Raw genomic sequence first — 13705 nt, forward strand, 5'->3', positions numbered from 1 at the left:
ACTTTTTTGTCATTCCGGCTGTAAGGCAGCGTTTCACGGACGCTCCGCGTCGCCAGAAAAGTTTTCTTCCGCCTAATGACGAAATATACTATTTCGTCACAAGGCCGAAAAAAAATCTCTGACGAGTGTGAAGGTTCCAGCGTAACGCGCTTTTCGATCCGCGGACAGAATTTCCACGTTTGAATTTTCNCAACCGATTTTCGAAAAAATTCAAAAATTAAAAAAACTAATCGATGAATTGAATTTCAATTAACGGCGATTGATGTGGCTTAACAATACACAGTTAAAAAATTTTGTCTGAAATTTCCGGTACACATTTTGGAATTTTTTTTTTTAAATTTAATTACCACTGAAACTTCGAGGATGTCGTCATTGAAAATTCAGAATTTCGTGGAAAAATCAAAGAGAACTGCAAATTTCAGTTCCATTTTTCCCTGAAAAAGAACAGAAAAGCAGAAAATTCCGGTAAATATATCCTTGAAATTTCAGGAGTGACACTGAATGCGATTTAGAGTGAAAAATCATGAAAATTGAGATTTCACTGAAAATTCAATGTAATTTGGCACTGAATATACACATTAGATTGGAAATTCAAATAAATTAAGGAATTCTCGTTTTTCTGCTGCTTAAAATTTTGGAATTTTACTAAATTTTCAGTGAAACCTAAAGTTTCATGTTTTTTCCCCCTAAATCGCATTCAGTGTCACTGTCCTGAAAATTAGTAGTCAATTGTCCATGAAATTTCATTGTTTTCCTAACAGTGTACCTACATTCGAAAAAAAATAGATTCATTCCATCCATTCCCTAGAATTCCCCAATTTTTTCGTTACTAGTGGACATAGAAGAGAATAAGTAATCAATGTCTCCATATTCTCTCGGGAATTCTAAAAATAGTGAGCGTTTATTGTTTGAAATATTAAAAAATCAATGCAATGAATAATTATATCATTTTCGCAGAAATTGAATTATGTAAATTGGAGAAGAGATATCGATTGAATCCCGAACCTCCAGAGGTGCCCCTGGACACTTCGGAACCGATAATTGAGTCAGTTCTCCCAATACCGAAGGATCATCCAGATGTATTGCTCAATTCCTCCGACTTCATGCCGAAAGTTGGATTTTTGAAGACCATCGGTTTAGACCTCATGCCACCGAACAGAAGAGATGGTAATTTTTCGTTTATAATTTATTCATAATTTTGTATTTGATGTTGATGACAAACGGAAGAATCATTCTCCACGGAAAAAGATATCTCAACTGAAGAATTCTATCAGAATTCTATTAAGGATATCCATGTTTAAACGGGACATATTTATTAAAAAATAGCAATTATCGTGATTAATATAAGTAAATTCAAATTCTGAAGGTTTTACCTTCTCATATCTCCTTCAAAACATCGCATCTTTATACACATTTTAATAGAAATATTGGACTAATGATGTGCTCAGTTTAGCTACACGAACGCACACTGAGAGAAAAACCAAATCCGTTGTCAAACAAAATAAAAATGTCTTGTTTGTCTTATTTGGATGTCTTGTTTGGGCCACCAAAATCGGTAGTTGAAAATTGCCAAAAAAGAATTTGTTCTGTTCGAATTTGAAAGTCTCAAACATAAGTAATTGTTCTGCTTTCGACAACAACGAAATATTTGGCTACTAAATCTATTAAATCTATTTTTGCGACAGAAATTTTTCATTCCGGTGCACTCTCTGCATGTTTGGCACAAAAAAATCCTTTTTTGATAATTTTCAAAAAACTATTTTCTTGGCGCATGTAAGACTTGTTTGAGAACTTTGTCGTTTTTCTCTTACAATCAGTGTAGGATCATTTACCTTATTTGGATATCCTTAAATGTTCAAACGCACAAAATACCCTTCTAATGTTTCTAATATTTCGAATTTCAGAAGCGGAAGAAACCTGGCAATACGTCCTCAAAGACAGAAAAAAACGTAAGACGACAAACTCAGTGACAGCGTACTGCGAACGACTAGCAAAAGTATATTCAAAGACGCCGCCAGCATCTCCCAAGCCCTTCCAAAAAATGCGTCTCCTGGATCGCATCAAAGTCAAGTCAGTGCCAGAGAGACCACCCCCACTACCCCCCCTTGTACCAGATATTCATTCCACGTGTCATCCGATATTACCCGTGCGAGGGGAGAATGGAATTAAACAACCGTGTAAACTCATTGAAATTCACGAGAATTGTGATGAGCACGAGGAAATGAGGAACAACTTTACGTGGAGAGGTATTGAGGATATTATGATTGCTTACAACGAATATTCTAAAGGTAATATTTTATTTATGATTATGGAAATTATTTGATTGCAAGAAAAATATTGCACTACTGTCACGCAGAACGAATGATGTGTTTCCAAATTTCCATTTTACCTTTTTTGGAAAACCTTTTGATTTTTTTTTGTTAAAACCCTTTTCAACATTAATAGTTAATTATGAATGTCTGAATTTGATTCTCTGTTTTGAACAATGAGACATAATTGAACAAATCCAAAGAAAGTCTTTCATAAAATAATTGGAAAATTACAATTTTTAAAGAGAATAATGCTTTTTCCCTACAAATGAAATCGACTTGATGCAAAAAAACATAAGATGTTTTAATGTTTGAACAATTTCAATAATTTAATTATAAAAGGGAATGTGGGTAAAACCACAACTCTTTGCAAATTTAATTTATTTATTTCGTTTTATTCTATTAACTGAATTTTTGTACATTAGTTTATCATGAACCAATTTCACAAATTTATTACGATCAATTTGACTATAATTATTTAATAATTGAGGGGTAAATGTCGGCAATGTTTTATGAATTCATCTCCATGAATTTCACTCCCAATCAATTCAATTTCAATTAACGTGGTGAATTCATTTTCGATTTCTGTGGTTTCAGTCACATTACATTAAATTTTCCATGAATCCACATAATAATAATAAAAATACATTAAAATTATCCACACGCAGACGATTATTGGTGCCACATTAAGCGTATAATTCGACTTCACAGGAAAATCATTAGAGAGAAAAATACTGGCCAATCAAATGTCGAAGTTGATATCCCAATCGAATTCCCTGCGCTCGGAGGCTATTCAACTGGAGAGAGTGAGATACGAATTGCTGGCAACGAGACAGGCACTCGACAACGAGAGAAGATTGCTGAGCGACAAAATCGAGAGGATTAATGCACTTGTTAGGAATCTTAGATAGCGATGCATAACGCACAACACGGAAACTCATTCATCTGTGATATTATCGAGGGGGTAAGGGCCGAGAATGCACCGAAATAATTTCCACAATAAGTCAGAGTACACCTAGTGACCTCAGGAAACAATTTAAGACGTTTCACCGATATGTGAACGAAATTTTTTCCACTGATTTTCTATGGAACTTGTTTTTTCATTCAATGTTTTTTTTCCGATGGAAAATGGAGATCTGCTGGTAACAGAGCTGTAGAAAAATGTAAAAATTCGAGAGAACATAGGACCATATCAATATCACGATCAAATGTATAAATTGTACAAATGTCAATGGAAATCAAACAATAATCGTGTTTTCGTCACAACAATTACTAGTGATAATTTTTTTTTGTGTTCGAATAGACGCAACGGCTCTTGCACCCAAAGTCTACTATTAATAATTGTAATTTGTACGATAAGAATGTGGGGAAAGAATGGGAGAAAGACCTGTCATTGCCCAAGCACATGTTGGAATACTATTTTTGGAGTTGAGTGGAATGAGGAGATAATGAATCCGCCGCAGGTGCCTTCGTCTATTGTGCTGATGAGTTTGTTTTTTCGGTTTTAATGTGGAAAAATAGAATTCATTTGAGTTTTTATTTTTTCCTTGATCATAATGAGGCGTTAGAGGAATAAAATCTTCACGTGGTGGAATTCTTAACCGGTTGACTTAGGGATATCTGAGTACTTTGGCTATTTTTGTAAAAATGTTTTTTTTATTTTTGTGAAAGATTTTTCTACTTTTGTAGGCGAAGCCCACAACTTTTATTTGAGCCCTAATTGACAATGATTTACAATGATTTTATTGTTTAAACTTTTATTTGTTTTACGATGATTTTATTATTTAGACTTTGCAGATTTGAATTTAAATCTCGAGATTGAACAGGTAGAAAACATTTTAGAAATCTGAAAAAAATGAAAGTTTACTTTTGTTGGGCGATTGATAAAATAATTTCAAAATTATAGTTTTTGAAAATTATGAGCATTTTTTATAAATAATTTATAAACAATCAATTTTCTGCCATAAAAATCATTTGTTTGGACTCGTAACAAATTTATTCACATTCTGAGTTTTATCAGAAATTTATTTCATGTAAAAGAAAATGGTTTCCGAAAGTTTAAATAATTTCAATTATTTATTTACAAACAAAGAATGTTTAAAAAAATGACTCTGTGCAAAATATAATGTAATTGACAAATTTGATGATTCAAAATGGTTGAATCTACAGTGTGATCTATACCAAACACTTAAAAACACCTGGATATCCTTAAATATTGATTCACATATACATATTACGTACATAAACAAAACTAAATGACATTTTTTTTTAATTTATACTTTTTGAGTTTTGAGAACTTTTTCTCAAAATTCGCTGAGATGAAAAATTTGAAAAATATTAATATTCAATTCCATCATAAATCATTATAAAGCAAGTAGCATTTTTTCAGATTTTTCGAATCATATATTCAGAATACAGTGAGAAAAATCCTGCAAAAAATCGAAATCTAATTATTTCTTATTTTTTACATTAAAACTAAAATGGTAAACCCCTCAGCAGCGATAAATCGGCCCTTGCGATTTTAAAATTTTAGTGCGATCTCCCCTTCATAGAAAATCAAATTCCATTCTTCTAATTCTGACTTCTTTTTCTGCCAGTGAATTAGTGAGAAAATTAAAAAAAGTTTGTCAATATTGAAATGGAATTGTCCTCGAAACATTTCCCTTCATTCCACCCAACAACCGATATATTTGTTTTTTTTTCGACATCTCAACCATGAAAAACTGATAATTCATAACTATTAATTCAGTACGAGTTGTACCAGGGGATTCCTAAGTCTACCAATTAGTAAGATAATATCAATACAAATATATATTATACAGAAACATTGAGTTCGAAGGAATCGAACAAAAATAGAAGATGGAGTTATTTAAAATATGGGACTTGGTCATTTTGTACGTCGTCAGTAGTCAATGACGTAAGATATATTGCAGGACGTGTGAAGACGATTCAAACATAATTTTTATACCTCGTGAATCACTGAATTTGCACGTCAGTCAGTAATGAAGAAGGAATAAAATTGTGAGAAACAATTTTAAGTTGAAAACTATTGAGCCTTGAATTCACATTTTGAATTGAGGGTAAATCGATTGTCACGTGGGACACAGTGTCCTTCCTTTCATAATCAGGAAGATAAATCAAATGCTCGAGTGAGATATTGAGTACAAGGGCCAGTCAAGTGTACGAGAATTGATTGAAAAATACTAGTTTAAAGAAAAATCAAAATAGAAAATTTCATTTTTATTCTGTTGATTTTTTCGCCAATTTTAGATGAAATTCGAAGAATTCATAAGAAAATTGTCACGTTAGACATCCAGAGTGACTGGAGAACAAAATTATGAGAATTAATGATTCCTCTGGATATTTAATGTTCAAATTTTCGAATCTTTTCTTCGATTTTAATTGAGAACATCAATTGTGAATTGAAAAATTCATTATTAACAGTTCAATTTCTCCATTCGAATGTGAATGAAGAGTTGAAACTATGGTGAAGATACTTATAATTTTTATTGTACAAAATGAACAAGAAAAACAAATTCACGGAAGGCACAATCGAAACTTATTGCGAAATCAAGGGAACGGAGCGAGAAGCAAACGGAAACGTAATTATGTGCGCATGACCTTGAACATTCCACAATAGCATTGTCATTGGAAAAAGGATTGCGACGAGGAAAAAGGACAAAAGATATGAGAAGAAAATCTCATACAATTCTGAATTTAATTCATTACCATGTTTGTTTCACCAATTGATATAATTAATAAAATTTATTTTCACCACTAGTGCGCAAAGTGAAAATGTGGGCGAAATCACATTTTCCACACGTGATGGAACGTAGGGTGCGACAGTCGTGGGAAAAGTGTTCTTTGACCCTTGAGAGGGGGAGCACTCACCTCAGGCGAGCGTTACACATCTTCCACGAGTAAAAAAATATTTTTTGTCACTGCTGCAACGTTCACCTCGGGCCGAGATAGTACATTGAATTTTTCAAATTATTTTTGTGAATTTAGAAACAAAATTGACGTTCTAAATCACATCATCAATTGAATTAAATGAAGATGTCGAACGATTTCCCTAATTTTGCATTTCTTTGTTTGTTTATTTTCATTGAGTGCCTAACGCTATTCTACATTTGTAAATATCCATTATTTTTATGTATTCACGCGAATAAAATCCTACAGAATGGCAGGATTACTGATGTGAGGATGAGAAATTTTTTTTCGAGAGTTTAGGAGTAAAGGAAAATATTTAAAAAATTACCGGGGTGTTTTCATTGAACTTTCCCTTATTTCCTGATCCCATTTCACCGATGTGCTGAAAAAATAGATTATGAAGAATAGATTATGAAGTCAATTATTTGTGAAAATCGAGGAGAAAAGGATGAGTCAATTTTTAAAAATAAATCTTATTATACAGAGGAAAGCGGGGCAAAGTGACCGTGTTTCGTGCGAAAAAGGTAAATAATGACATTAAGCTGAAATTCATACAGAATGTTTATAATGAGAATTCAATTATCTATGAATTTTTCCAGAATTTTTTCAGATTCCTTTTTCAAGTTATTAACGATTAAAGTTGGTTCTTATACATGAGCTCTTATGGAGATTTTTCTGTTTAGCATGAAACTATATTATCAGCTGGAATGGTAACGCAGTTTCGTCTAAAACAGAAAAATGCCATAAGGCCCTATATATAAGAAGCGATTTCAATTGTTAAAACCTTGAAAAAGAAGTCTGAAAAAATTCTACGAAAATTCATAGACAATTCAATTGCGATTATGAACATTGTACATGAATTCCAGATAAATGTCATTATTTAACTTTTTCGCACGACACACCTTAAATAGAGAACTTGCGTGGAATTCAATTTTCCCTATTTCCCCTGTTCACCCATTCTACATAACCCATAATAGACAACTAACTGAAAAGAATTAATGAGAAATATTGGGTAGATATTTTATAATAATTGATTGAAAATCAGACATTCTTGAAACCTATTATTTTAGTCACGCCGTCACAAGCGGAATAAGTAATGCTGGGAAGCGCTCTATTGGTTAAACGTGTGGAGAGAGGGGAGTCGCTGTCATCCATTGGATGAAGTGCACGTGAAGATTCGCGATCGCAACGTCGATGTGGGAGTCGTCACAGAGAACCCAGTGATCTCATTGATGGGCCCCTTTCATTGGTTCGCTCCCAGTGATTTCATTGGTTGCCACCCAAGCGCAGTTAGTTTAGAGTCCACTTGGTGACTCTCACATCTACGCTGCGATTGCAAATTGAGTTAGGTTGACTCGAGCCACTCTGTGATTGGCCCCGCTTTCGACCACCCTTGCAACGTCATTATAGCGATTTCAACGCGTCTTAAATCCTCAAGATGAACGAAACATCAATTATTTAAGGATGTATTACACCCTTTGCGCGAAAATTCAGGTTTTTTGAATTTTTCTAGTTAATTATTGATCAGATTGACGTGAAAAAAAATACTGTTCTTGCATTTTATCATTACTTAATTACGAAATTTCACGATCGTGCAATCATTTTCCTGCGTATTTTCTAAAACTTTTCGGGAATTCACAAAACTTTAGAAAAAATGCAGGAAAATGATTGCACTACCATGAACCTTCATGGGTCAGTCAATAATGATAATGGTATATTATTTCGCGTCAATCCAATGAATAATTTGCCAGAGCAATGAAAAACAACGTGAATTTTGGCCGAAAGAGTGTAGTACATTCTTAAGACCGGAAGTTGAGACGACAATTTTTATAAAAATTCATGTAAGATCTACTCTTGATATCTTCATTTACACTGATAGAACGGATTAGTTATTGTTAATGAATGGATTTTGGTTGGAGGTTAGGGTCTATTCGGTCCCACCAAATGTTCATTCGTTAATAGTTAACGAATGTATATTTGAGGAGGCTTGTTTGACTTGACTTTCGCCATTCAAGTGAACCATTCGTTAACTATTAACGAATATTCATTTGGTCATATTCAACTCTACCATTCGTTAATAGTTAACGAATTTCGTTTGGAATAAATGAATCATTCTATCAGTGTATGAACAGAAATATTGTTACTTTGAATTAATAACAAACGTTCAACTTTTCCCTATTTCCCTCTATGCAAAATTTGAATTGCAACAACGAAAAATAATGAAATTTTTCAACCTTGCAATAAACACCTATTACCGTACTAAGGGGCTTCGCCCCCTACTGGCTTCGCTCGCCAACCCCGAGAGGCTCCGCCCCGCCGCTCTCTTCGCTCGCTCCCCCCCATCTTCATGGGTATGTGTAGATTGGATACAAAAAAGATCATATCAACAAAAATTTTGCTCCCTTAGATTTNGCCGAAAAAAAATCTCTGACGAGTGTGAAGGTTCCAGCGTAACGCGCTTTTCGATCCGCGGACAGAATTTCCACGTTTGAATTTTCGCGACAAAATTCCCAAATGAAAAGAAAACTGAAGACAATTTTTCCAGCGACAATTCAGTAGCGAAGTGGTAAAACGGTTTAAGTAGACTTATCTTCCAGTTGAGTTTTTGAGGAATATTTCCGAATCTAAGGGAGATAGCGAAATTTTCATAATTACATTTGTTGTAGCACTCAATCGACTCTACAAAAAAGCTTATAGTAAAAATTCTGCTGTGTCCATTAGATTTTGAGATATTCATTGAAAACTGGTCAATAGTCAAAATTGACTATTGACCAGTACCGTTTTACCACTGCACTACTGAATTGTATTGTTGACATCTGATCTGCCGACAATTGATCCTTGGTACATTATATCCGTCGATAAATTATCCGATATTTCATGGGTTACACTTTCGGGCGGTAAACAGTAACCAGCGAGGGTTCCCGATGACCTCCTCTCTTTTCGGTTCGAATCAAATTCACTACTTCATAATGTTTCCCTATTTGTGTTATCACCGATAGGCGAAATTTGCTTTTAATTTTATGTTAATTCAGTATTATTTGTAATTATGTGTTGATTCAATGTCAGTGAATGGTTATAATGTGCTAGAAAAACATTAGCTAAAGTGAACCTGTCTTAACGTGTCCATTGGAGTTCTGTTCAATTAAATTATTCCTCACTGCCGAGTAATGGGAAAGTGTCAGGTTTTGGATCAAGAATAAGCACAAGAATAATAAGTACTCACTGGATTGAATATAAAGTTCGTATAATTACCGGATTAACGAAGTACAATGAGATATCGTAATATAAAGAAAAGCTCAAGAACTCGTTATTCAAAATAATAATTCAACTTTAAATGATAACGTTTTCATCCGTTCGATAATACGTGGTTTTATTGTCCGTGACTTATGTCTGAATCGTTCGACGGATCAAACATGACAAAAACTGTCCTTGCCGAAACTATATTCTTTCGATTATCGTGTAATTTCGGGCCTTTTCGTGTTTAACCCGTTTATGTCGCCGGCGCTAACAAATGTAAATGTATATTTATTAATTGATGGAAATAGTGTGCTTCTATGAATCGAGGGGAATTCGTTTGCTGGAGTGGCGGAAGCATTGGAATTGTATGTAAAATGTGAGTTATCGAATTGAAAATTGCGAATTAAATGTTATCTACGAATTTTCAGCTACTTTTTTCTTTTTTGTACTTGATATTGCTTCAGAAGAGGATGAAATTTAAATGAAACCTCCGGCGAATTTGTCGGTGATTATTTTGAATCTCGGGAATCAAAAAGAATATGGGCGGAATTGGGGGTGGGAAAATTCCCGGCTGAATCAAACCCAGAGTTAACTCTGGGTTCATGAAAATTTCCCAGAGTTTCTCTCTTTCTTCGCTGGGTATTTTCCATAAACCGAGGTTTGACCCAGAGTTATCTCTGGGTTTGATGTATCAGGGTTGTCAACGGATAAATTGTCATCGGTTATTTTGTCGCGGAAATTTTGTCACTACAATCGGAGGGATGAATATAATTTGTCTCTGCAATGTCCGTAAATGGCGAACACGAAGTGTCCGTCAAACCCCGATTTTTTACATTAAAGAAGGGAATTTATATAGCGTTCCACATCTTTATGACGTCATAGGAAATGATTGGATGGGATTTGGATGAGGTAGGAGGGGAGCCGGGTCTATTCTCAATATGAATAACCAGAAAATTTTTACTGAAAAAAATGGATAGTACAGACCGGTTTTTGAACCCGAGACCTTCCGATTATGCATCGGGTGAGACACGAAGAGTTCAGCAAACCCCGTTTACGGACAGTGTGATGAAAACATCCTCCACAAACAGGCATTTTTCATTGAATTACATTTTGTTCCACGATAACCTTTCCTACAGTAAAATTTTCATGATTTTCTAGGTAATTTTTACCCAACTTTTCTCTTCGTACGTACTGAATGAGTCGGAGAGAAAATTTCAGAAACTGTTTTTTTTTTAATTTCAAATGCTACAAGAAAAGTTTCTTCTCGATGCAGTATCTATTTAAAATAAATACTATACCCAGTAATTATAAGAAAATTGAGCCAGTTAAATACGTATCAACATAGCAAAGCTGTTATACTCTGTTCAGAAATCACAAAACATAAAAAAATGCGGTTCGAGTATCCGAAATGCAATTAGCTCTATTTCCAACATACCTTGACATTTTTTCATGAGACGACTCGTTAGTGGAATGGCTAATGATCATCAAAAATTTGAAATATCACTATTGTGTTTTGCAAAAATTTTCCAACAAATTCTGCATTCTGGAGACTCCTCTTTGGTGGAGGAGAAAATGTCTAAGGAAATTTTAATCGGAAAGTTTTTTAGTCAGTAGAAGTTTCGTGACATAGTTTTCGTCGAATATGAACTCATCTTAATAATAAGTGATTTTTATGGGAAATTTTAGCAGGTTCTCGTCGATTTCTATTGATAATTACGCAACTTTTTAACGCGATTTTCTGACAGATATTCCGTAACAGCTGTCGATAGATTTTGACTGTTGATTCTGATTGAATGATTCTACCTATTTACATTTATTGTACAAAAAAGCGTGGGCATAAATTATCCAGGTTTTTTGCTGTATTTTTCTTCATTTCTCATTATAAAATAGAAGCGAAAGGCCTGAAAAGAAGGAAATTAGCTTGAAAGAAATCGCAGCAGAATAATTTGTATAGAAAAATGTGAGGTATTCCATGTCAAATGAGCTAACGCTGCTCTTCACCCGCTTGGACATTGATCTCAATTTTCTCTACGATTGAGGGACTTAAAAAATTATCTTTCTATTTTTTTCGATTTTTTTAACAGCCCATTTCGGAGATATGATTTTTCTTAGTTTTTCCTTTTTTTTCAATAACGTCAGATTTATTGATCCGATTTTTATATATGACGCCTTAAAAGTTTCGATTTTCTACCATCTATAAGAATATTTTGAATCATTCATTTTTCAACCCCCAAGTACTCATAATACGGAATTTTCAAAAAAAAATTGAAAAACTTGAATTTTCAAAATTATGTCACGTTTTATCTTTTTCGTGTCGTGGGGCCTGAAAATTAATATACACACCTCGCCATGGAAAACATATCACCCTCCCATATGTGGAAGATTGCCTTCCGAGCCGATGGCGAGGATGGCAAGCACGTGGGGGAGGGTGATATTTTCCAAGGCTCGGGCATGTAATGTACTATTTCATCTTTTTTCAGTAATTCTTGTAATCACAACAAGTATTTTGAAACGCTATACAAGTTGGGTTTCGTTTAGATCTATTGTATTTTGAATTTTTTCTTCTCAAAATTCCACGAATTTGGTCAAAATACTCCATAATTTCAATCAATAGCATTGATTGACTTTGATTATAAATAGTATGAAGTGGGGTGTTTTGACCAAATTCGCGGAATTTCGACAAGAATAAATTAAAAATAAAATGGATTCAGGACGAAACCCAACTTGTGTGATGGCTCAAAATACTTGTTTTGATTAGAAGAGTTACTGAAAAACAGCTGAGAAAAATACAAGATGACATAATTTCGAAAATTCAAGTTTTTTAAATGATTTTTTTTTGAAAATTCGGTAGTATGCGCACCTAGAGATTTGAGAAAAAATTACCCAAAATCTTCTTATAGATGGCAGAAAATGGAAAATGAGTCATCATAAATTAAAATCGGCTGAGTAGAACCCGAGTTATTGAAAAAAAAACGAAAAAATCATATCTCCGAAATAGGCTGTCGAAGAACTCTGAAAAAAATTGAGAGATAGTTTTTTTTAGCTCCCAATCGTCGAAAAAATCGAGAACAAATTCCAAAAAGATGAGGGTCAGCCGCTGACTCATTTGGCATGAAGTACCTCATATAAATCTATCAACTTTTGGCCGTGAAACATCTATTAAAAATCACACGGTTAAATTACATACACTCACCGACAGTGTAAATAACCCTGATATGGATTCTATACTATAAACCAATAGAAAAAAAAAAAAATTACATACACTGCGAGAAAAATCTGAAGTTCGATTTACAATAAGAAAATAGTTGAGGCATTTTGGTGAACGATACGATTTTTTTTTGTATGCGGCACATAACATGATAGTAACTTCACAAGCGTAATCTTTGTAAATCAAAATGCAGTTAAACTAACCAAAGTTCAAAAGTAACCACGACAAATCTATCGTGGGGAGAACTATAAAATAGTTGCAATGACTACATTCCATTGTAGTAATTACTTTTCCGGCAGAAATTTTTGACTATAATTCGATGGTGGTGGAATATAGTCAGAAGAATTATATTCTTCTCTCAGTGTAGCTTCTAGCATAATTTTGTAAAAACCAACTAGAATTTTCAATTACATGAACAAGAAAAAAATCTCAATGAGATTCTACCAGAATTTTCCAGCGAGTGCTCTAGGTTTTTCTTTGAATTTGTTTACACGTGCTTCGTTCCCAGGTGTTCCTTCATTCTGGGCGAAAACAAGATCAATTAAAAATAGAATGACGGTTGGATGGCTTTTATTTCCATTTACAAATAATAGTGGCTAACCACCACAATTTATCATATAATAGACTAGCTTATCATTTCTCATTAATATTTAAAAATTGAGAGAGCGTAAATAATCAGTTCTTATTGTCAATAATAATCATAATAATTTTCGTTTTCATATTATGCAGTAATCAGGTTCATGTTCCAATGTTCATATTACAATTTCTGTGTTATACTGCGTCGAATCTGGAGTTGATGACAAACCAATAGAGAAGGAACATCAGTTTTTCATTGGCGAGTGGGCGAGCCGGTGAGTTATCGCCTGTTGTGGCTCTTAGCGTACGCTCGAGGTTTTTGTGGTTGCGCGAGTGGGATAGAATGGTTTGCAGCATGTGTTGGACAGTAAGAGACTCCTTGGTCAAGTGTAAACAGTGGGATTGCTGGAAATTGTGGAGTTCAGAATGATGGACTGCTATTTGA

General features: G+C 34.0%; 1 protein-coding gene across 1 annotated transcript; it reads left to right on the top strand.

Moving 5' to 3' along the window:
• The first annotated feature begins 932 nt into the window (after positions 1-932).
• On the top strand, positions 933-4217 carry LOC107042919. The gene is made up of 3 exons (XM_015264171.1): positions 933-1167; positions 1905-2288; positions 3021-4217. The coding sequence occupies exons 1-3, from the start codon at positions 933-935 to the stop codon at positions 3218-3220; spliced, it is 819 nt and encodes a 272-aa protein (XP_015119657.1). The 3' UTR covers positions 3221-4217.
• The last annotated feature ends 9488 nt before the right edge of the window (positions 4218-13705 follow it).

The sequence above is a fragment of the Diachasma alloeum genome, unplaced genomic scaffold (genome assembly GCF_001412515.2).
Source record: "Diachasma alloeum isolate Michigan unplaced genomic scaffold, Dall2.0 Dall_scaffold_00539, whole genome shotgun sequence".
Lineage (NCBI taxonomy): Eukaryota > Metazoa > Arthropoda > Insecta > Hymenoptera > Braconidae > Diachasma > Diachasma alloeum.

Bases quoted from the DNA above. Each gene is read 5' to 3' on its own strand.
- LOC107042919 (XM_015264171.1), top strand. From the start codon at position 933: ATGAATAATTATATCATTTTCGCAGAAATTGAATTATGTAAATTGGAG. The intron at 1,168-1,904 runs GTAATTTTTCGT...TTCGAATTTCAG, and splicing joins GCCACCGAACAGAAGAGATG to AAGCGGAAGAAACCTGGCAA. The intron at 2,289-3,020 runs GTAATATTTTAT...TCGACTTCACAG, and splicing joins TTACAACGAATATTCTAAAG to GAAAATCATTAGAGAGAAAA.